General features: G+C 37.9%; 1 protein-coding gene across 4 annotated transcripts in view; it reads left to right on the top strand.

Moving 5' to 3' along the window:
- Nucleotides 1-25,600, top strand: part of EXOC6B (exocyst complex component 6B) — a 730,532-nt gene that overhangs the window by 423,018 nt on the left and 281,914 nt on the right. For all 4 annotated transcript variants that reach the window (XM_086327590.1, XM_086327589.1, XM_086327591.1 and 1 more), the window contains one exon: nt 2,831-2,942. In XM_086327590.1, coding sequence (XP_086183716.1) covers nt 2,831-2,942 — 112 coding nt within the window. The remainder of the gene's footprint in view (nt 1-2,830; nt 2,943-25,600) is intronic.

Genomic DNA, 25,600 nt, shown 5'->3' with positions numbered 1-25,600 from the left:
GAGTGCAATTGTGCGGTAGTTTGAGCATTCTTTGGCATTGCCTTTCTTTGGGATTGGAATGAATACTGACCTTTTCCAGTCCTGTGGCCACTGCTGAGTTTTCCACATTTGCTGGCATATTGAGTGCAGCACTTTCACAGCATCATCTTTCAGGATTTGGAATAGCTCAACTGGAATTCCATCACCTCCACTAGCTTTGTTCATAGTGATGCTTTCTAAGGCCCACTTGAGTTCACATTCCAGGATGTCTAGTATTATTGCAATACTGACTTTATTTTGAAGAAATATTTGTCTCAAAAGGGTATCTTTTATAGAGAGACATCTTGGGTGACACTTTTAGGGGCTTGTGAAAGATACATAGTTCTGGAATTTTGTTTGTTGATTGTAAGATTTATTTTTAAAACTTTGCTTGTAAAATTAGCTTTGGAGTTATTTTCTTTATGTTTAGTTTCCTTTACTGAATAAAAAGTATCATTATTGATCACTTTTGGAATAGTAAGGATTATAAAACATTTAGGTAGAATTACATTATTGGTTTATTTTCGAAGTCAGGGGAAAAGAGAGTGCCAAGATAGATGTAGGGAATTAAGAAGTACATACTACTGTGATTGGACTAATAACCTGCAAGGATAAGTTATACAGCACAGGGAATATGGCCAATGTTTTATAACTTTAAGTGGAATATAATCTTTAAAAATTTTGATTCATTTTGTTGTCTACCTGAAAGTAATAAAATCTTATAAATCAATAATAAAGGAGAGAAATGGTAGAGACCTAGTAGATGCTGAAGAGATCAAGAAGCAATGGAAAGAATCCACAGAACTGTACAGAAAAGATCTTAATGTACTGGATTCCTACAATGGTGTGCTCAGTCACCCAGAGCCAGACATTCTGGAGTGCAGAGTCAACTGCTGTTAATAAAGCTAGTGGATGTGACAGAATTCCAGTAGAACTATTCAAAACCCTAAAGGATGATGCCTTCAAAGTGTTGCATTCTATATGCCAGCAAATCTAGAAGACCCAGCAGTGGCCACAGGACTGGAAAAGGTCAGTCCTCATCCCATTTCCCAGGAAGGGTAGTATTAAAGAATGTGCTAACCATCAGACAGTTGCACTCATCTCTCATGAGGTCATGCTTAAAATCTTGCATGTTAGGTTCAGCATTATGTGAACCAAGAACTTCCAGATGTCCACTCTGGATTTAGAAAAGGAAGAGGAACCAGAGATCAAATTGCCAACAGTCTCTGGGTCATAGAGCAGGTTAGGGAATTCCAGAAAAACATCTACCTCTTTTTTATCGACTACGCTAAAGCCTTTGACTGTGTGAATCATAAAAAACTGTTGGAAGCTCTTAAAGAGATGGGAATACCAGACCATCCTACCTATCTCCTGAGCAACCTGTTTGCAGGTCAAGAAGCAACAGTTAGAACCCTATATGGAGCAACTGATCGGTTCAAGATTGAGAAAGGAACACGACAGGGCTGTCTGCTGTCTCCCTCTTTGCTTAACCTATACACTGAGCACATCATGAGAAATGCTGGGCTGGATGAGTTGCAGACTGAAATCAAGGTAGACAGGAGAAACATCAACAACCTCAGATATGCAGATGATACCACTCTAATGGCAGAAAGCGAAGAGGAACCTCTTGGTGAAGGTGAAGGAGAAGAGTGAAAGGGCCTGCTTAAAACTAAGTATTATAAAACTAAGATCATGGCATCCAGCCCTATACTTCATGGCAAATAGAAGGGGAAAATGTGGAAACAGTGACAGAATTCCTCTTCTTGGGCTCTAAAATCACTGTGGATGGTGACTGCAGCCATGAAATCAGATGATTGTTTCTTGGCAGGAAAGCAATGACAAATCTAGACAACATGTGAAAAACAGACATTGCAGTACCAACAAAAGTCTGTAGAATCACAGCTGTGGGCTTCCCAGCAGTCTCATACAGCTATGAGAGCTGAACTGTAAGAAAGGCAGAGCACCACAGAATTGATGCCTTCGAACTGTGGTGCTGGAGAAGACTCCTGAAAGTCCCTTGGACAGCAAGGAGATCAAGCTGGTCAATCTTAAGGGAAATCAACCCTGAATTCTTGGAAGGACTGATGCTGAATCTCCAGTATTTTGGTCATCTGATGCTAACAGCCAACTCATTGGAAAAGTCCTGATGCTGGGAAAGATTCAGGGCAGAAGGAAGATAGGGTGTCAGAGGATGAGGTGGCTGGGTGGAATCATCAATGCAATGGACATGAACTTGGGCGAGCTTTGGGAGATAGTGAGGGTCGGGAAGGCCTGGCGTGTTGCAATCCATGGGGTTACAAAGAGTTGGACATGACTGGGCAACTGAACAAGGAGAAGACATAATATGAAATATGATGACATAGGAGCAGAGATATTTTTCTTTTTTTTAGGAGCCTTTATCAGCTAATTGTGCAGGAAGGCTACAGAGAGATCAGCTTGAAAAATTATGAATATTAACTGTGAAGGAATTTGAATGTGTGGGAGAAATAAAGGTTTCAGGACACAGAATCATGTTAGAGGATTCTTCATGAGAGGTAGTGTAGCATAGTGTTTAAGTGTTGTTGGCTTTAGATCTAGACTGCCTTATTAAAATCTTTTTTTTTTTTTTTTTGCTATCTGCTCAATACTAAAATTATTTCTCATGGTTATTGTGAAGGTTGAATGAATTTTTATACATTAAAGTATTTAGAACCTAATTTCTGAAGTACAATAAATATTTCCTGCAGTTATTATTAGTATTATTAAAGTACTACTGGAGCCTTGTTTGCAAAATAATTCTACCTATGACTGACTCTTGATACTTCCTTTTTAGCTCAACTGAAGTTGATGACATGATTCGTAAATCAACAAACCTGTTGCTAACTAGGACTCTAAGCAACTCTCTGCAGAATGTCATTAAAAGGAAGAATATTGGACTTACTGAGGTAACTCTGCTATTATTGGAGGCAGTCAAGGCAATATGTGAATAGATCTCCTAAGCCCTAGGGCTTGTGTGTTAATTAATTACAATTTTCTGTGTGGTCTGTCATGTTCTTCATGGGATCATGGTGAAAGTGCAAAATAAATTCCTTGTATTTTTCATTTGTTGCCTTGGAGAAATCCAGTATTTTTTGGAAAAGTCACTTTTCTCTCTCTCATATCTTCACTAATTTAACTGGTTTTCCTTTCTGAGGTTATTGGGTTAAATTTCTATTATTTGCAATTGATTATATATTTTATAAACATTGTTGATTGGAGAATAGAGTCAATGTCAGGATCCTGTTTAAAATAATGGCACTTTGAGTACAACATACAGTATGAAATCACATTTTGCCTACATAAGTCACTGATGCCAGGGATATTAGCATTCATAGTCATTGGTTAGTGTTAGATTCAGATTTTGTTTTTGAGAAACATTAGGAATATGAATAGTAAATTACTCTTAATTAGCATGTAACTGGGAATTTAGGATTGAGGAAATGTGAGAGAAAGGCAGTTGTCACATTTCTGTGGAAGCTTACACAATCTCACAAAGGATGAAGGGATATTGTACATATGTTGAGAACAGTATCTTTGCAAACCGAATATCTGATGCATTGTCTTAAGTCCTAAAATTTAGAAAGATGTGAAATTTCCTTTTCTTAGAAACCCAGGTTTGTGTAGGAGCCTCAACCTGCCACTTTATGGAAATCATAGTGCCAAAAATGAGAGACGGGAGGAATCTTATTCACAAGCAAAGGGAAAGGCTGTTGGCCATCTGCTTTACCTATATAGGTGGTGTAGTTTCAAATTCAGTTGGTCTAGAAAATTGACATTTTTAGGTATATGTTACCAAGGATGAACATCAGAAAGTGATTAACGATACTGACCCATAGGTAAATATAGCTGGAAGCCAGGTGAACATCTATTGTTACTTCTGATTTTGGAGTGATTGTTTCTTTCCCTGTGTTAATATTTTAAAATACTGTATTATAATATATAAATAGTGTATTACAACATGGGATATTGGCAGTGATTGAATTCTACTTATAACCAACTTATTTTTATAGTTTAAAGTCACATTTGACATTATTAGACAATCCCTTCACTTTGCAATGCTTTGTTTCTGTTGCCTGATCTAGAAGTGTTAGTTATTGCCATTATGTGTCTGAGGATAGGCTAACTTCTTTTGTAATCAGGAACGCTACAAAAAACCAAGTTCGACTGAAAATTTGGCAGTCCTTCTATTTTGTAGACTATTCTGTTCTCCTTTTCTGAATCCCAAGTAAGACAAGAAATTTATTTATTTTACGAACTGCTGCTGCTGCTGCTGCTGCTAAGTCGCTTCAGTCATGTCCGACTCTTTGCGACCCCATAGACGGCAGCCCACCAAGCTCCCCCATCCCTGGGATTCTCCAGGCAAGAACACTGGAGTGGGTTGCCATTTCCTCCTCCAATGCATGAAAGTGAAAAGTGAAAGTGAAGTCGCTCAGTCGTATCCGACTCTTAGCAACCCCATGGACTGCAGCCCACCAGGCCCCTCCGTCCATGGGATTTTCCAGGCAAGAGTACTGGAGTGGGGTGCCATTGCCTTCTCTGATTTTATGAACTACTTCTGCATTAAAGCTCTTGATGTAATTCTGCTTCTTGCCATCTTAAAAGCCGTTTTATTTAATTATTTAATTTTTATTGAAGTTTAGTTGATTTATACTACTGTGTTAGTTTCATGTATCCAAAAAAAAAAAAAAGAACCATTTTAAACAAGTAGCATAGCAGGAATGTGGTGTGGTAGAAAGAGCTTTGGCCACAGAAGACTCTGGATTTAGTTATGACTATGCCATTGATTTACTGTAGCGTCTTAAAAGAAGACCTAACTCCTTAGCTCTTCAGTTTTTCTGACTCCATTGTTCTTTTCAAGGGTACTGTACAGATCAACTAACAACAGGAAGAAGCAGTAGGAGCTTGTCAAGAAGGACTGTATCACATTTCTTGACATTATTTCACTGAATGCTAAATGTTATTGCTAAGTCATTGGATTGTTTTAGGAAAAAATACTTTTGTTATCAAAATCTTTGCATATGCATGAAGGAACATCCACACATATTTATTTATTTTGGCTATGATGGTTGTGTGTACACACAACTAGTGATTTTTTTCATCACCAAGTAAATCTTTGACTAACTTCACCTTTTATGAAAGGGAGGACATTATATCTTCCTTTATAGGTAACTGAAGTGATTTTTACATCTGAAATCATCATCATAATAGGCAATGTATGTGTAACAATTTATATTCTTCAGGGGCTATTCACATATAATCACCTTATCTAAATAAGGTGATTTAGCACAATAACATTTGAAGCAGGTTGGGCATATATTATTACTCCCTTTTTATAGAAGGTATAATTAAAGTTCAAGGAGAATGCCTAAGCGAGCAAAATGATAGAAATGAGGCTTGAGTTCAGGTTATTTTTTCCCCAAACTTACTAATATTTACTATATTGTATTTTCTCCAATATTGACTTAATTATTCTATCATAACAAGGATAGAGATTTTTATAGGAGGTCCATGGTAATATGGAAATGGTTCTACTTATAGATGATTTTCCGAGATCAGTCGAGATCGGGCGCATTCAGTGGCAGAAAGCAAAGAGGAACTAAAAAGCCTTTTGATGAAGGTGAAAGAGGAGAGTGAAAAAGTTGGCTTAAAACTCAACATTCAGAAAACGAAGATCATGGCATCTGGTCCCATCACTTCATGGGAAATAGATGGGGAAACAGTGGAATCAGTTTCAGACTTAATTTTTTGGGGCTCCAAAATCACTGCAGATGGTGACTGCAACCATGAAATTAAAAGACGCTTACTCCTTGGATGAAAAGTTATGACCAACCTAGACAGCATATTGAAAAGCAGAGACATTACTTTGCCAACAAAGATCCATCTAGTCAAGGCTATGGTTTTTCCAGTGGTCATGTATGGATGTGAGAGTTGGACTGTGAAGAAGGCTGAGTGGCGAAGAATTGATGCTTTTGAACTGTGGCGTTGGAGAAGACTCTTGAGAGTCCCTTGGACTGCAAGGAGATCCAACCAGTCCATTCTGAAGGAGATCAGCCCTGGGATTCCTTCTGAGGGAATGATGCTGAAGCTGAAACTCCAGTACTTTGGCCACCTCATGCGAAGAGTTGACTCCTTGGAAAAGACTCTGATGCTGGGAGGGATTGGGGGCAGGAGGAGAAGGGGATGACAGAGGATGAGATGGCTGGATGGCATCACTGACTCGATGGACGTGAGTCTGAGTGAACTCCAGGAGTTGGTGATGGACAGGGAGGCCTGTTGTGCTGCGATTCACGGGGTTGCAAAGAGTCGGACACGACTGAGTGACTGAACTGAACCAATAGATGATTTTGTAATATATCCAGTCAAATGATAGAAGTATTGTAAGCACTCAAAACTCACAAGAGTCCTATTTTTGGTTACCAGACAGACAATGCTTTTAGCATTTAAAAGCTCACATAACTTAATGTCTTCCTGCCTATCTTGATGCGCGATTATATGCCATCTCATCTCTTATTTTTTTCTGTCCATATACTCTATCCTTTTATCTCTTTCTCTCTATAAACTAGCTTTTATACCTTTCACAAGACTTCTTTACTTCCCACGTTAAGCCAACTCAACATTACCTTTCATTTCTAGCCCGTAATGTAACTTGAATGCCCTAACTCTCAGACCCTAAGTGATGATCTACATACAGTTCAGTCAGCACGTACAGCTGTTTCCTAGGGATTATTCTTCCAGGTCTGTGAGAAGGTCAGCTGAGCAGCAGTGAAGAGTGTATGTTTTAAAGCAGACTGCATGGGTTCCAGTTCTGGTTTTCTTTAATAAATATGATCCTGGGTAGATTACTTGGGTTTATGTGAAAAATGGGGACAAGAGTAGCATGTATTTCATAAGATTTCTGTGAAGATAAAATGAATAGATAAGTGCTTAGCATAGTTCCTGTTTCATAGCAAATACTCAATACATATTGCCTATTATTAAAAAAGAGGTCTGGCAGATAGGGTGGTGGTTAGGGCTGGTACAGAAATGGAATTTTTCTGTTAAGAAAAGTCAGAAGACTAGAGCAAGATGTCCTATTAAGGTAAATAATTTTTAAAATTAACTCCTACTCTGTGACAGGCACTGATCTAAGTCTTAAGAATAAATAAGTAAAGAACAATAAGAACAACAACAAAAGAGATTTTTGCTTATATTCTAGTGGCAGAAAAGAGATAATAAAGAGTAAATAAAATAAACAAGTAAATCATCTAGTATGATGAAAGGTCTTGAGTTCTATAGATGAAGAGAAAGAACCTGGGTTAAGGAAATCAGGAGTCTGCTGGAGGTTCAAGGTTGGTCTTACCAAAAAGAGCAGCATATTGACAGTAATTTATCATTGAAGAAGAAAGGGTATTCTTGGCAGAAGTTAGAACTAGAGCAAAGGTCTGAAAGTAGTTAAGTTATTGGCAAGTTTAGGGAATAATAAGGAAGCTAAAGTAGCTGGACTGGAGTGATCTAGGGGAAGAGAAAGAGGAGATTAAATCAAAGAGGTACCTGGGATTCATGCTAGGCCATTAAAAAGTGTTTGGCTGTTGTTTTGTATGAAAAGGGATGCCATGGCAGGATTTTGATAGTGGCATGATCTGGCATATCCAGAAAGGATCACATTGACTATGGTATTGAGAATTAAATGTATGGTAAAAACAGGGAGACCAGTTAGGAGGCTATTACAGTAATCCTGCAAGATTTGATGGAAGCTTGGGGATAGAGGTGATGACAAGTGGTCCTATTTGGACTGTATACTCAGTATGGTTTCCTGATGGTTAGATGTAAAGAAAGCAAGAAAATGAGAAATTGATACTTTTCAATATTTTCAAGTGAGCAACTAGAATGCTGCATATAACATGTGCTTTGATAGGAAAAATTTGAAGTAGAGCTAAATTTGGGGTAAAGGAAGATTGGGAATTTGGTACTGGATATATTATATTTGTAGTGTTATTAAACATAGTTTGAGATACTGAGTTAACAGATATATATATGAATTTAGTTTGAGAAAGTGATTTGACCTAGAGATAAAAAGTTGGGACCATAAAAATTATGTTTATAACCACCTGACTGCATAATATTACTTTATTTGTAAAGATGCAGAGAAATAGAGGAAAACAATAGAATGGGAAAGACTACAGATCTCTTGCAGAAAATTAGAGATACCAAGGGAACATATCATGCAAAGGGAAAGAAAGTGAAAGTGAAAGTTGCTCAGTCATGTCCAACTCTTTGCAACCCCATGGACTATAGAGTCCATGGAATTCTCCAGGCAACAATACTGGAGTGGGAGGCCTTTCCCTTCTCCAGGGGAACATCCCAACCCAAGGATCGAACCCAGGTCTCCCACATGCAAAGATGGGCACAATAAATGACAGAAACAGTATGGACCTAACAGAAGCAGAAGATATTAAGAAGTGGCAAGAATACACAGAAGAACTATACAAAACAGGTCTTAATGACCCAGATAACCATGATGGTGTGATCACTCACCTAGAGCCAGATATCTTAGAGTGTGAAGTCAAGTGGGCCTTAGGAAGCATCACTACAAACAAAGCTAGTGGAGGTGATGGAATTCCAGCTAAGCTACTTCAAGTCCAAAAAGATGATGATGTTAAAGTGCTGCATTCAGTATGTCAGCAAGTTTGGAAAACGCAGCAGCGGCCACAGGACTGGAAAAGGTCAGTTTTCAAAGAAGGGCAGTGGGAAAGAATTCAAATTACCACAAAATTGTACTCATTTCACATACTAGCAAAGTAATACTCAAAAATCTTCAAGCTAGGCTTCAACAGTATGTGAACGAAGACTCCCAGAAGTTCAAACTGGATTTAGAAAAAGGCAGAGGAACCAGAGATCAAATTGCCACTCTCCATTGGATCATAGAAAAAATAAGACAATTCTAGAAAAAAATCTGCTTTATTGACTACACTGAAGCCTTTGACTGTGTGAATCACAACAAACTGTGGGAGATTCTTCAAGAGATGGGAATATCAGACCACCTTACCTGCCTCCTGTGAAACCTGTATGCAGGTCAAGAAGTAACAGTTAGAACTGGACATAGAACAATGGCTGGTTCTAAATTGGGAAGGGAAAACATCAGGACTGTATATTGTTACCCTGCTTATTTAACTTATATGCAGAGTACATCATGTGAAATGCTGGGCTGGGTGAAGCACAAGCTGGAATCAAGATTTCCAAGAGAAATATCAATAACCTCAGATACGCAGATGACACTACCCTTTCAGCAGAAAGCAAAGAGGAACTAAAGAGTCTCTTGATGAAAGTGAAAGAGGAGAGTGAAAAACTTAACATTCAAAACTCAACATTCACAAAACAAAGATCATGGCATCTGGTCCCATCACTTCATGGAAAATGAATGGGGAAACAGTGGAAACAGTGACAGATTTTATTTTCTTGGGCCCCGAAATTACTGCAGATGGTGACTCTAGCAATGAAATGAAAAGACGCTTACTCCTTGGAAGGAAAGTTATGACCAACCTAGACAGCGTATTGAAAAGCAGAGACATTACTTTGCCAACAAAGGTCCATCTAGTTAAAGCTATGGTTTTTCCAGTCTGTCTGGATGTGGGAGTTGGGTTGTGAAGAAAGCTGAGCGCCGAAAAATTGATGCTTTTGAACCATGATGTTGGAGAAAACTCTTGAGAGTCCCTTGGACTGCAAGGAGATCAAAGCAGTTAATCCTAAAGGAAATCGATCCTGAATATTCATTGGAAGAACTGATGCTGAAGCTCGAATACTTTGGCCACCTGTTGAGAAGAGCTGACTCATTGGATAAACCCTGAAAGAGCACACAGCAGTAGGGTGAAAGACCATGGAAAGGAAGATTGAAGGCAGGAGGAGAAGGGGACAATAGAGGACGAGATGGTTGGGTGGCATTCCCGACTCAATGGATATGAGTTTGAGCAAGCTCCAGTAGATGGTGAAGAACAGAGAAGCCTGGCGTGCTGCAGTCCATGGAGTCACAAAGATTGGCATGTGACTGAGTAAGTGCACAACAATTTATAAAAATGGAGGAGAAGATAAAGAATTGAACCCTTGGACTTTTTAGTATTAAGAAATCAGGAGAAAAGAGGAATCTGGAATGGAGGATGGGAAAGAGCTACTAGGGAAGTAAAAAGGTAACAACAAAAACAAACAAAAACCCCACAAAACTCAAGAGTGCAGTGTCCTGGAAGTCAATGAAGAAAGTATATCAAAAAGGAAGGAGTGGTCAATTATGATAATAATTTGTGATACTTCAGGTAATTGAGGATTAAGATTTACCATTGGATGTAGCAACTTGGTGTAAGATGGTGACCTTGATAGGAGCATTATTAATAGAATGATGTTAGGAAACTCTTCATGAAGTAGATTTAAAAGAGAATGAGTTCTTCACAGAAGAATTTCAAATAAACTATATGGATATTACCCCTCCAGGGCTGGAGCTTTGCTTCATACCCCTTGGGTAGGTTGTTCTTAGTGACTTACTTCCTAAAAGCGGAGTGTTGAAGGAGGGAAATGCTGCTTTACAGTGAGCAAATCTGACACACTATTTAAGTCAGGTAATCAAGATTATCACCAATTCAGTGGACATGAGTTTGAGGAAACTCTGGGAGATAAAACGCTGGAGATGAGAGGAAACTCGAGGGAAGCCTGGTGTGCTGCATTCATGGGGTCACAAAGAGTTGACATGACTGAGCGACTGAACAACAACAAAATATTTTAACATCATCAGTTATAAGCAGTGTTGATGGCATGTACCTTCAATATGATGTGATAAGGTATTTTACCTCTCTGGTCTTCCTTACAAACCCATGATGTTAGTCTATCCATGAGAAAAACATTAAACAAAACCAAATTGAAGGATATTCTACAAAATACCCAACCAGTACTCCTCAAAACTTCATGATCAACAAAAACAAGGGAAGTGTGAGGAGGCTAAGGAGACAAGATAAATAAATGTAATGTGGTATCTTAGATGGGCTCCTGAAAACAGTAAAGAACATCAGATGAAAACTAATGAGACCTAAAGAAGGTGTGTTGTTCAGTTATTGGCTTCTGTCATAGCTCAGTTGGTAAAGAATCTGCCTCCAATTCAGGAGACCCCAATTTGATTCCTGTGTTGGGAAGATTTGCTGGAGAAGGAATAGGCTACCCACTCTAGTATTCTTGGGCTTCCCTTGTAGCTCAGCTTTGTTCGTAGTGATGCTTTCTAAGGCCCACTTGACTTCACATTCCAGGATGTCTGGCTCTAGGTCAGTGATCACACCATCGTGATTATCTGGGTCGTGAAGATCTTTTTTGTACAGTTCTTCTGTGTATTCTTGCCACCTTTTCTTAATATCTTCTGCTTCTGTTAGGTCCTTACCATTTCTGTCCTTTATCGAGCCCATCTTTGCATGAAATGTTCCTTTGGTATCTCTGATTTTCTTTCCTTTTTTTTTTATTTATTTTTAAAAAAATTTTATTTTATTTTTAAACTTTACAATATTGTATTGGTTCTGCCATATATTGAAATGAATCTGCCACAGGCATACACGTGTTCCCCATCCTGAACCCTCCTCCCTCCTCCCTCCCCATACCATCCCTCTGGGTCGTCCCAGTGCACCAGCCCCAAGCATCCAGTATCGTGCGTCGAACCTGGACTGGCGACTTGTTTCATATATGATATTATACATATTTCAGTGCCATTCTCCCAAATCATCTCACCCTCTCCCTCTCCCACAGAGTCCAAAAGACTGTTCTATACATCAGTGTCTCTTTTGCTGTCTCACATACAGGGTTATTGTTACCATCTTTCTAAATTCCATATATATGCGTTAGTATACTGTATTGGTGTTTTTCTTTCTGGCTTACTTCACTCTGTATAATAGGCTCCAGTTTCATCCATCTCATTAGGACTGATTCAAATGTATTCTTTTTAATGGCTGAGTAATACTCCATTGTGTATATGTACCACAGCTTTCTTATCCATTCATCCGCTGATGGACATCTAGGTTGCTTCCATGTCCTGGCTATTATAAACAGTGCTGTGATGAACATTGGGGTACATGTGTCTCTTTCCCTTCTGGTTTCCTCAGTGTGTATGCCCAGCAGTGGGATTGCTGGATCATAAGGCAGTTCTATTTCCAGTTTTTTAAGGAATCTCCACACTGTTCTCCATAGTGGCTGTACTAGTTTGCATTCCCACCAGCAGTGTAAGAGGGTTCCCTTTTCTCATCCTCTCCAGCATTTATTACTTGTAGACTTTTGGATCGCAGCCATTCTGACTGGCGTGAAATGGTACCTCATAGTGGTTTTGATTTGCATTTCTCTGATAATGAGTGATGTATAGCATCTCTCTGATTTTCTTGAAGAGATCCCTAGTCTTTCCCATTCTGTTGTTTTCCTCTATTTCTTTGCATTGATCACTGAAGAAGGCTTTCTTATCTCTTCTTGCTATTCTTTGGAACTCTGTATTCAGATGTTTTTATCTTTCCTTTTCAATCCCGGGGTTGGGAAGATCCCCTGGAAAAGGGAAAGGCTACCCACTCCAATATTCTGGCCTGGAGAATTCCTGAGACTGTATAGTCCATGGGGTTGCAAAGAATCAGACACAACTGAGTGACTTTCACTTCACTTCACTTCAGTTAATGGTAATGTACTGATGTTGGTTCCTTAGTTATGGCAAATGCACCATAGTAAAGGGCTTCCCAGGTAGGTCAGTGGTTGAATAACTACCTGCAATGCAGGAGATGTGGGTTCAATACCTAGATTGGGAAGATCTCCTGGAGAAGGGCAGGGTAACCCACTCCAGTATTCTTTTTTTTTTTTTTTAATTTTTAAAAAATTAATTTATTTTTTACTGAAGAATAATTGCTTTAGAGAATTTTGCTGTTTTCTGTCAAACCTCAACATGAATCTGCCATAGGTATAAATATATTCCCTCCCTTTTGAAACTCCCTCCCATCTCCGTCCCCATTCCACCCCTTTAGGTTGATACAGAGCCCCTGTTTGAGTTTCCTGAGCCATACAGCAAATTCCCGTTGGCTATCTATTTTACATATGGTAATGTTTATTTCCATGGTCCTCTTTCCATACATCTTACCATCTTCCCCCTCTCCCCGTGTCCATAAGTCTATTTACTATGTCTGTTTCTCCATTGTTGCCCTGTAAATAAATTCTTCAGTACCATTTTTCTAGATTCTGTATATGTTTGTTAGAATACAGTATTTATCTTTCTCTTTCTGACTCAATTCACTCTGTATAATAGGTTATAGGTTCATCCACCTCATTAGAAATGACTCAAATGCATTCCTTTTTATGGCTGAGTAATATTTCATTATATATATATATATAGCAGAACTTCTTTATCCGTTCATCTGTCGATGGACAAAGAGGTTGCTTCCATGTCCTGGATATTGTAAATAGTGCTGCATTGGAATAGCCATGCAGCTTTAAATATAAATATATATATATTTAAATATAAATTTATATATATATAAATTTATATATATTTATATATAAATATAAATAGTGAACATTGGGATACATGTGTCATTTTCAATTATGGTTTTCTCGGGATATCTGCTCAGTAGTGGGATTGCGGGGTCATATGGTTTTCTTATTCCTAGTTTTTTAAGGAATCTCCATACCGTCTTCCATAGTGGCTGATCAGTTTACATTCCCACCAACAGTACAAGAGTGTTCCCTTTTCTGCACACCCTTTCCAGCATTTATTGTTTGTAGACTTTTTGATGATGGCCATTCTGACTGGTGTGAGGTGATGACTCATTGTATTTTTGATTTGCATTTCTGTAATTATGAGCGAGGTTGAGCATCTTTTCATGTGTTTGTTAGCCGTCTGTATGTCTTCTTTGGAAAAATGTCTGTTTAGATCTGTTTCCTACCTTTTGTTTGGGTTTTTTTTTTTTTTTTCTGGTATTGAGTTGTATGAACTGCTTGTATATTTTGCAAATTAATCTTGTGTCAGTTGTTTCATTTGCTATTATTTTCTCCCATTCTGAGATTTTTCTTTTCGCCTTGCTCATAGTTTCCTTTGCTGTGCAAAAGCTTTTTTAATCAGGTCCCACTTGTTTACTTTGTTTTAATTTCCGTTACTGTAGGAGGTGGTTTATAAAGGATCTTGCTTTGATTTATATCATTGAGTGTTCTGCCTATGTTTTCCTCCAAGAGTTTTATAGTTTCTGGTCTTACATTTAGGTCTTCAATCCATTTTGAGTTTATCTTTGTGTATGGTGTTAGGAAATATTCTAATTTCATTCTTTTACATGCAGCTGTCCAGTTTTTCCAGCACCATTTATTGAAGAGGCTGTCTTTGCCCCATTGTATATTCTTGCCTCCATTGTCAAAAATAAGGTACCCATAGGTACCTGGGTTATTTCTGGGCTTTCTATCCTGTTGCATTGGTCTGTATTTCTGTTTTTGTGCCAGTACCATACTGTCTTGATGACTGTAGTTTTGTGGTATAATCTGAAATCAGGAAGCTTGATTCCTCCAGCCCCATTCTTCTTTCTCAAGACTGCCTTGGGTATTTGGGGTTTTTTGTGTTTCCATATGAATTGTGAAATTTTTTGTTCTAGTTTTGTGAAAAATGCCATTGGTAATTTGATAGGGATCACATTTAATCTCCAGATTGCCTTTGGTAGTATAGTCATTTTCACAATATTGTTTCTTCCAACCCAGTACATTGGAATGTACTCCATCTGTTTATGTCTTCTTTGATTTCTTTCATTGCTGCTGCTGCTAAGTCACTTCAGTCGTGTCTGATTCTATGTGACCCCATGGACAGCAGCCCACCAGGCTCTGCCATCCCTGGGATTCTCCAGGCAAGAACACTGCAGTGGGTTGCCATTTCCTTCTACGATGCATGAAAGTGAAAAGGGAAAGTGAAGTCGCTCAGTTGTGTCTGACTCTTAGCGACCCCATGGACTGCAGCCTACCAGGCTCCTCCGTCCTTGGGATTTTCCAGGCAAGTTTGTGTACAGTTCTTTAGTCTCCTTAGGGAAGTTTATTCCTGGATATTTAGTTCTTTTTGTTGCAATGGTGAATGGGATTGATTCCTTAGTTGCTCTTTCTGATTTTTCATTTCAGTATATAATGCAAGTGATTTGTGTGTATTGATTTTGTATCTTGCAACTTTGCTAAATTCACTGATTAGTTCTGGTAATTTTCTGATACTATCTTTAGGGTTTTCTATGTACAGTGTCATGTCATCTGCAAACAGTGAGAGCTTTACTTCTTTTTTTTCCAATCTGGATTCCTTTTATCTCTTTTACTTCTCTGATTGCTGGAGCTAGGACTTCCAGAACTATGTTGAATAATAGTGGCAAAAGTGGACATCCTCATCTTGTTCCTGATCTTAAGGGGAATGTTTTCAGTTTTCCACCATTTTGAATAATGTTTGCTGTAGTCTTATCATATATGGCCTTTACTTTGTTGAGGTAAGTTCCTTCTATGCCCTTTTTTTGAAGAGTTTTAGTCATAAATAGGTGCTGAATTTTGTCAAAGGCTTTTTCCGCATCTATTGAGATGATCATATGGATTTTATCTTTCAGTTTGTTGATATGGTGTATCACATTGATTGATTTGCATATACTGAAGAATCCTTGCATCCCTGGAATAAACCCAAATTAATCATGGTGTATGAGCTTTTTGATGTGTTGGTGAATTCTGTTTGCTAAAATTTTGTTGGGGATTTTTGCATCTATGTTCATCAGTGATATTGGCCTGTAGTTTTCTTTTTTTGTGTTTTCTCTGTCTGGTTTTGGTATCAAGATGATGGTGGCCTCAAAGAATGAATTTGAAAGTGTTCCTTCCTCTGTAATTTTTGGAAAGAGTTTTAGAAGGATAGGCATTAGGTTTTCTCTAAATGTTTGATAGAATTCTCCTGTGAAGCCATCTGGTCCTGGGCTTTTGCTTTTGGGGAGATTTTTGATCACAGCTTCAATTTCAGTGCTTGTAATTGGTTTGTTCATAATTTCTATTTTTTCCTGATTCAGTCTTGGAAGATTGAACTTTTGTAAGAAGCTGTCCATTTTGTACAGGTTATCTATTTTATTGCCATATCGTTGTTCATAATAGCCTCTTATGATCCTTTGTATTTCTGCAATATCTGTTGTAACCTCTCCTTTTTCATTTCTGATTTTGTTGATTTTATTCTTCTCTCTTTTTTTCTTGATGAGTCTGGCAAGGGTTTGTCAATTTTTTATATCTTCTCAAAGAACCAGCTTTTAGTTTTGTTAATCTTTACTATTGTTTCTTTCATTTCTTTTTCATTTATTTCTGCTTGGATGTTTATGATTTCTTTCCTTCTACTAATTTTGTTTTTTTTTTCTTCTTCTTCTTCTTTTTCCAGTTGCTTTAGGTGTAAAGTTACGGTCGTCTATTCGATGTTTTTCTTGTTTCTTGAGATAGGATTGTATTGCTATAAACTTCCCTCTTAGAACTGCTTTTGCTGCATCCCTTAGGTTTTGAGTTGTCATGTTTTCATTGCCATTTGTTTCTAGAAATTTTTTTATTTCCCTTTTGATTTCTTCAGTTACCTGTTGGTTATTTAGAAACGTGTTGTTTAATCTCCATGTGTTTGTGTTTCTTACAAGTTTTTTCTTGTAATTGATATCTAGGCTCATAGTGTTGTGGTTGGAGATGCTTGACATGATTTCAATTTTCTTAAATTTACTGAGGTTTGATTTGTGACCCAAGATGTGGTCTATCCTGGAGAATTTCCCATGTTCACTTGGAAGGTGTATTCTTCTGCATTTGGATGAATGTCTGAAGAAATCAGTCAGATCCATTTAATCTAATGTATAATTTAACACTTGTGTTTCCATATTAATTTTCTGTTTTCATGATCCGTCCATCGGTCTGAGTGGGGTGTTAAAGTCTCCTACTATTCTTGTGTTACTGTCAGTTTCTCGTTTTATGTCTGTTAGTGTTTGTCTTATGCATTGAGGTGCTCCTATGTTGGGTGCATAGATATTTACAATTGTTATGTCTTCCTCTTGGACTGATCCCTTGATCCTTATGTACTGTCCTCCTTTACTCTTGTAATCTTCTTTATATTAAGGTCTATTTTGTCTGATATGAGGATTGCTCCTCCAGCTTTTTTTTGCTTCCTGTTTGCGTGGAATATATTTTTCCATCCTCTCACTTTCAGTCTGTATGTTTCTTAAGGTCTAACGTGGGTTTTTTGTAAACAGCATGTATGTGGGTCTTGTTTTTATATACATTTAGCCAGTCTGTGTCTTTTGGTTGGAGCTTTTAATCCATTTCCATTTAAAGTAATTATCGATATATATGTTCCTATTACCATTTTCTAATTGTTTGGGGTTGATTTTATAGATCTTTTTTCTTCTGTTTTATTTCTTGACTATCAGTTCAGTTCAGTTCAGTCACTCAGTCGTGTCTAACTCTTTGCGACCCCATGAACTGCAGCATGCCAGGCCTGCCTGTATATCACCAACTGCCGAAGTCTACCCAACCCCATGTCCATTGAGTCAGGGATGCCATCCAACCATCTCATCCTCTGTCGTCCCCTTCTCCTGCCCTCTATGAGTCAGCTCTTTGCATCAGGTAGCCAAAGTATTGGAGTTTCAGTTTCAATATCAGTCCTTCCAGTTAACACCCAGGACTGATGTCCTTCAGAATGGACTGGTTGGATCTCCTTGCAGTCCAAGGGACTCTCAAGAGTCTTCTCCAACACCACAGTTCAAAAGCATCAATTCTTCAGCGCTCAGCTTTCCTTATAGTCCAACTCTCACATCCATACATGACTACTGGAAAAACCATAGCCTTGACTAGATGGACCTTTGTGGACAAAGCAATGTCTCTGTTTTTTAATATGCTGTCTAGTTTGGTCCTAACTTTCCTTCCAAGGAGTAAGCGTCTTTTAATTTCATGGCTGCAGTCACCATCTACAGTGATTTTGGAGCCCAGAAAAATAAAGTCAGCCACTGTTTTCATTGTTTCCCCATCTATTTGTCATGAAGTTATGGGACCAGATGCCATGATCTTCATTTTCTGAATGTTGAGCTTTAAGCCAACTTTTTCACTCTCCTCTTTCACTTTCATCAAGACGCTCTTTAGTTCTTCTTCACTTCCTGCCATAAGGGTGGTGTCGTCTGCATATCTAAGGTTATTGATATTTCTCCCAGCAATCTTGATTCCAGCTTGTGTTTCTTCCAGCCCAGCATTTCTCATGATGTACTCTGCATATAAGTTAAATAAGCAGGGTGACAATATACAGCCTTGACGTACTCCTTTTCCTATTTGGAACCAGTCTGTTGTTCCATGTCGAATTCTGACTGTTGCTTCCTGATCTGCATACAGGTTTTTCAACAGGCAGGTTAGGTGGTCTGGTATTTCCATCTCCTTCAGAATTTTCTACAGTTTATTGTGATCCACACAGTCAAAGGCTTTGGCATAGTCAATAAAGCAGAAATAGATGTTTTTCTGGAACTTTCTTGCTTTTTTGACGATCCAGTGGATGTTGGCAATTTGATCTCTGGTTCCGCTGCCTTTTCTAAAACCAGCTTGAACATCTGGAAGTTCATGGTTCATATATTGCTGAATACAAGTCCTTTTAACATTTATTATAAAGCTGGTTTGGTGGTACTGAATTCTCTTAACTTTTGCTTGTCTGAAAAGCTTTTTATTTCTACATCAATTTTGAATGAGATCCTTGCTGGGTACAGTGATCTTGGTTGTAGATTTTTCCCTTTCAGTACTTTAAATATATCCTGCCATTCTCTTCTGGCCTGCAGAGTGTTGCTGAAAGAGCAGCTGTTAAGTGTATGGGGTTTCCCTTGTATATTATTGCTTCTCCCTTGCTGCTTTTAATATTCTTTCTTTGTGTTTAGTCTTTGTTACTTTGATTTGTATGTGTCCTGGCGTGTTTCTCCTTGGGTTTATCCTGTACGGGACTTTTTGTGCCTCTTGACTTGATTGGCTCTTTCCTTTTCCATGTTAAGGAAATTTTCATCTATAATCTCTTCAAAAATTTTCTGGTACCCTTTCTTTTTCTCTTGTTCTTCTGGGACCCCTATAATTCAAACATTGGTACCTTTGATATGTTCCCAGAGGTCTCTGAGAGTGTCCTCAGCTCTTTTCATTCTTTTTACTTTATTCTGCTCTTCAGAAGTTATTTCTACCATTTTATCTTCTAGCCAGCTCACTGATTCATTCTTTTGCTTCAGATATTCTGCTATTAATTCCTTCTACAGTATTTTTAGTTTCAGTAATTGTGTTGTTTGTCTCTGTGTGCTTATTCTTTAATTCTTCTAGGTGTTTGTTAACTGATTCTTGCCTTTTCTCTGTTTTGTTTTCAAGGTTGTTTTTTTTTTGTCTTTTTTTTTTTTTACCATCTTTACTATCATTATTCTGAATTCTTTTTCAGATTATTTTCTTAGTTCCTCTTCACTGATTTGGACTTCTGTGTTTCTTGTTTGTTCCTTCATTTGTTCAGTATTTCTCTGCCTTTTCATTTTTTTTTTTAAGTTATTGTGTTTTAGGTCTCCTTTTCCCGGCCTCAAGGAAAGTTGAATTCTTTACTTGAAGAAAGTTGAATTCTTTCTTCCTTTTGATTTTTGCCCTCCTAATTTTGGTCCAGTGGTTTGTGTGAGCTTCATATAGGGTGAGATTTGTGCTGAGTTTTTGTTTGTTTGTTTGTTTTTCCTCTGATGGGCAAGGGTGAGTGATGTGGTACTCCTGTCTGCTGATGATTGGATTTGTATTTTTGTTTTGTTTGTTGTTTAGATGAGGCATCCTGCATGGGGTGCTACTGGTGGTTGGGTAATGCTGGATCTTGTATTCAAGTGGTTTTTTTTGTGTGAGTTCTCACTACTGGATACTCCCTAGGGTTATTTTCTGGTTGTCTAGAGTCTTGGATTCAGTGCTCCCACTCCAAATGCTCAGGGTTTGATATCTGGTCAGGAACAAAGATTCCACAAGTTGTTTGTCATGGAAGAGAAAAACAAATATCTAAAAATGAGAAACCAAAAATGAATCCAAGGCCAATGGCATTTACAAAATCAGGCAAATAATAATTAAAATAATGGAATATACACATATACATATACACCCATGAACAACATGAAAACGATCCAACAAAAATCAAGTACAATTGATTGATCCAGCAAACAAAGGAAATCAAAAGTTATATTTGCCAGTTAAGAACAAAACTAACTTAAGCACAAACTAAAAAACAAAACTAAAGCAAGGTGCCAAGCGGGGAATAAAGGAATAAAAACAAAAGTAACAAACATGTTGAGAGCAAAGGAAATTAAGAAAAGAAAGAAAGAATAGGTATGCTAAGTTAAATAGAGGTAGATGAAGATTTATATACATTAAAGATTAACTGCAAGGAGAAAAGAACAGTAGGAAAGGCAAATGAAGCAATAAATATAGAAAAAATATAATAGGTTTTAAAAAATTAAAATTAGAATAAAACAGAAAATAGAAAACACTTCAGTATTCTTGCCTGGGGAATCCCACGGACAGAGGAGCCTGGTGGGCTACAGTCAGTAGGGTCACAAAGAGTTGAACACGATTCAAACGACTGAGCACGCATACATGTACCATAGTAATGTGAGATGTAAACAATAGGGGGAACTGGGTGTGGAGTATTTGGGAACTCTTTGCAACTGTCTTGTAAATATAAAACGATTCTACATAAAGTGTTTGTTTATATTAATATTTTTAAAGAATGGAAAGAGAGGAATTGGAGACAGTGTGTATAAGACAACTCTTCCAGGAAATTTTGTTACAAAGGTAGGTAAGGAAATGAGGTCATAGCTGTCAGTGGAAGTCGGTTAATTAAAAAAAAATTGTGTAATAGCAGAAGTAACAGCATGTTATTTATGGTGAGAATAATACAATAGAAAGCAAAAAGTTGATGATGTATGAGAAAAGGGGAAATCTCCAGAATGCTGTACTTGAGTAGGTGAGAGACTTTAGAATCCCTTGCACAATTAGAGGAATTGGTTTTAAGTGGTATGAAGTTCACCTCTGGTAACAGATGAGAATCACAGTTTGTGGATGCAGATGGTGGTGATTGTGTATATGTTATGATGGAATTTTCCAAGTGCTCAGTTTTCCCACTGAAAGAAGTGTCTTTAGCTAAAAGTGGATTTCTAGTACAAATGTTGGGTTTAAGTTATCTCTGAAGAAGAGAAGGTATCTCTGGGCGCTGGAAAAGAGAATTACTTCATGAACAGTAATGTGGTTATTTCATAGCATTATATGTACACTTTGGCTAGTGGATATGAAGTAAAGTGAGGCTAGCCAGCCTAGTTATATATTTTATTCAGCCATATAAGCCATATTTAGCTGAATCTGTATATAATAAGCAGTAAGTCCACATCAATAATAAAGTTCCCATGAATTTAGTACATTTTATACTTGATACTTTATTATTTATATTGTTGTTGTTGTTATTCAGTTGCTAAGTCTTAGCTGACTCTTTGCAACCCCATGCACTATAGCATGCCCAGCTCCTCTGTCCTCTCCTATCTCCTGGAGTTTGCTCAAGTTCATGTCCATTGAGTTAGTGATACTCTTTGACCATCTCATCCTCTGCCACCCTCTTCTCCTTTTTATTTTTAAAATTTATTTTCTCTTCTCCTTTTGCCTTCGAAAAATGAGTTGGTTCTTCTCAATAGGCGGCCAGTGTATTGGAACATCAGTTTCAGCAACAGTTCTTCCAGTGAATTTTCAGGGTTGATTTCCTTTATGATTGACTTGTTTGATATCTTTGTTCCCAATTTGGAACCAGCCCATTATTTCATGTCCCGTTGTAACTGTTGCTTCTTCACCTGAATACAAATTTTGCCGGAGGCAAGTAAGGTGGTCTAGTATTCCCATCTCTTGAAGAATTTTCCAGTTTGTTGTGATCCACACAGTCAACGTCTTTAGTGTAATCAATGAAGCAGAAGTAGATGCTTTCTGGATGTGGAGATACCATATTATCCTGCAATCCCATTCGTGGGCTTATATCCAGAGAAAATCATTCTTTGAAAAGATACATGGACCACCCCCCCACCTTGTTCATAGCAGCACTATATACAGTTGCCCATGGGAACAACCTAAGTGTCTATCAACAGATGAATGGATCATGAAGATATGGTATAATTGTACAAAATATTACTCAGCCAAGAAAAGAAATAATACCATTTTTAGCCACAATGATGGACCTAGTGATTATCATACTAAGTGAAATAAGTTAGAGCAAGACGAGTAATATATATATCATTTATGCATTGAATCTAAAAAGTGATACAAATGAACTTATTTTCAAAATTGAAACAAATTCCAGACTTAGAAGCTTATGGGTACCTGAGGGGGATGGTGAGCAGAGGGTATCAACTAGGAGGTTGGAATGAACATACATACACTACTATATGTAATATATATAATCAACAGACATCTACTGCATAGCCCAATGAACTTTACTCAATGCTGTGTAATAACTTACATGGGAAAATAATCTGATAAAATAATATATATGTGTGTGTATGACAGTCACTTTGATGTATGCTTGAAACTAACACAATGTTGTAAATCAGCTGCATTTCAATTAAAAAAAATTTGAAGTAAGTTTTAAAATAAGGTTTATCTTTTTTCTAAGCCTTTTCTTTTTTACTACAGAAATTTGAAAACAATGTTGTAAAGAGAAAGGAAATAAACCACAAGTTTGTTAATTTCAGGATATCAGAGAATTAATTAAATTTGAAAGAAGGTTTTAAAATGAATCAAAGGATATTCTTTCTGTATTAAAAATGTACTTATAGGCTTAAGGTATAAATTAGACTTAAAATTATTTATTTATCACATATGGTAGCAATATATCTTCAGTTAAGTCCCTACTCAAATATTATTTCCTTAAGGAGATTTCCTTGACCACCTATTCTCAGAATAGCTCAGATCTCCCATCCCCATATACCTCCTTATCCTTCCTTCTATTAATAATAATCCCAGTGCTTATTGCCACCTGTTGTTGTTGTCATTCAGTTGGTAAGTCATGGCCCACTCTTTGCAACCCCATGGTTTGCTGGTTTCTCGGTCCTCTGCTGTCTCCTAGAGTTTTCTCAAATTCAAGTCCATTGAATTAGTGATGCTATCTAACCATTTCATCCTTTGCCACTCTCTTCTACTTTTGCATTCAATCTTTTGTAGCATCAGGGTCTTTTCCAATGAATCACCTCTTCACATCAGATGGTCAGAGTATTGGAGCTTCAGCTTCAGCATCAGTCCTTCCAAATGAATATTTAGGGTTGATTTCCATTAGGATTGACTGATTTGATCTCCTTGCAGTCCAGGGGAATCTCAAGAGTCCTCTCCAGCACTACAGTTAGAAAACATCTCTTCAGCACTGATCCTTCTTTATAGTCCTGCTCTCACATCCATACATGACTGCTGAAAAGACCATAGCTTTGACTGTATGGGCCTTTGTTGGAGTAATATCTCTGCTTTTTAATACACTGTCTAGGTTTGTCATAGCTTTCCTTTCAAGGAGCAGGCATCTTAATTTCATGACTACAGTCACCATCTGCAGGGATTTTGGAGCCCAAGAAAATAAAATCTGTCACTGTTTCTACTTTTTCTTCTTGTATGTGGCATAAAGTGATATTAGTTTTTGTAATGTTAATTTTCAAACCAACTTTTTCACTCTCCTCTTTTACCCTCATCAAGAGGCTCTTTAGTTCTTCTTCACTTTCTGCCACTAAAATGGTATCATCTGCACATCTGAGGTTGTTGATATTTCTCCTGGCAGTCTTGATTCCAGTTTTTGATTCATCTAGCTCAGCATTGCACATGTTGTACTCTACATATAAGTTAAATAATCAGGGTGATAATTTACAGCCTAATCGTACTCCTTTCACAATTTTGAACCAGTCCATTGTTTCATGTCTGGTTCTGTTACTTCTTGATTCACATATAGGTTTCTCAGGAGACAGATAAGGTGATCTAGTACTCCCGTCTCTTGAAGAATTTTCAACAATTTGTTGTTATCCACACAGTCAAGGGCTTTAGCAAAGTCAGTGAAGCAGAAGTAGTTTTCCTGGAATTACTTGGCTTTCTCCAAGATCTAATGAATGTTGCAGTTTGATCTCTCTTTCTTCTGCCTCTTCAAAACCCAGCTTATACATCTGAAAGTTCTCAGTTCATGTACTGCTGAAGCCTAGCTTGAAGGATTTTCAACATAACCTTGCTAGCATGTGAGATGAGCACAGTTGTAGTTGGGACATTCTTTGGCATTGCTTTTCTTTTGGATTGGAATGAAAACTTGACTCTTTCCAGTCCTGTGGCCACTGCTGAATTTTCCAAATTTGCTGGCATATTGAGTACAGCGCTTTAACAGCATCATCTATTAGGATTTTTAAATAGCTCAGCTGTGATTCTGTCACCTCTAGCTTCCTCATAGTAATGCTTCCTAAGGCCCACTTGACTTCACACTACAGGATGTCTGACTCTTGAATAATGGTCACACCATCATGATTATCTGAAATTCTTCTGTGTTTTCTTGCCACCTCTTCTTAATCTCTTCTGCTTCTGTTACATCCTTATCAGTTCTGTCCTTTATCATGCTCATTCTTGCCTGAAATGGTCCCTTGATCTCTTCAGTGTTTTTGAGGAGATGTCTTTGCCCTTCTATTATTTTCCTCTGTTTCTTTGCACTGTTCATTTAAGGAGGTCTTCTTATCTCTGCTTGCTGTTGTCTGGAACTCTGCATTCAGTTGGCTGTATCTTTCTTTCTCCTTTGCATTTCTCTTCTCTTCTTTCAAAGCTATTTGTAAAGCCTCCTTGGACAACCACTTTGTTTGGGATAGTTTTGGTCACTGCCCCCTGTATAGTGTTACAAACCTCCATCCATTGTTCTTCACACACTCTGTCTACCCGATCTAATCCCTTGAATCTATTTGTCACCTCCACTGAATATAATGTAAGAAATTTGATTTAGGTCATACCTGAATGTCCTGGTGAATTTCCCTACTTTGTTCAATTTAAGCCTGAATTTTGCAATAAAGAGCTCATCATATTAGCAGTAGTCAGCTACAGGTCTTATTTTTGTTGACTGTATAGAGCTTCTCCTTCTTTGGCCTCAAAGAACATAATCAGTCTGATTTCAGTATTGACCATTTAATGATGTCCATGGGGCTTCCCAGGTGGCTCTAGTAGTAAAGAACCCCTACTGCCAATGTAGGAGATGCAAGTTTGACCGCTGGGTTGGGAAGATCCCTTGGAGGAGGGCATGGGAACAAAGTCCAGTATTCTTGCCTGGAGAATTCCATGGACAGAGGAGCCCGGCAGGCTACAGCCCATACGGTCGCAAAGAGTCTTACATGATTGAAGCAACTGAGCAACAGGGCAGTCATAATGTCCATGTGTAAGGTCATCTCTTGGGTTGTTGGGAAAGGGTATTTGCTATGACCAGTGTGTTCTCTTGTCTAAATTCTGTTAGCCTTTGCCCTGCTTGTATCCCAAACCAAACTTGCTGATGGTTCCAGGTATCTCTTGATTTCCTACTTTTGTATTCCAGTCCCCT

This window comes from Bos grunniens, chromosome 11 (genome assembly GCF_055505025.1).
Source record: "Bos grunniens cultivar Pamir isolate PY7600 chromosome 11, Bosgru_T2T1.0, whole genome shotgun sequence".
Classification (NCBI taxonomy): domain Eukaryota; kingdom Metazoa; phylum Chordata; class Mammalia; order Artiodactyla; family Bovidae; genus Bos; species Bos grunniens.
Note: the sequence above shows the minus strand (reverse complement) of the source record. Positions and strands in the feature narration are given on the sequence as shown.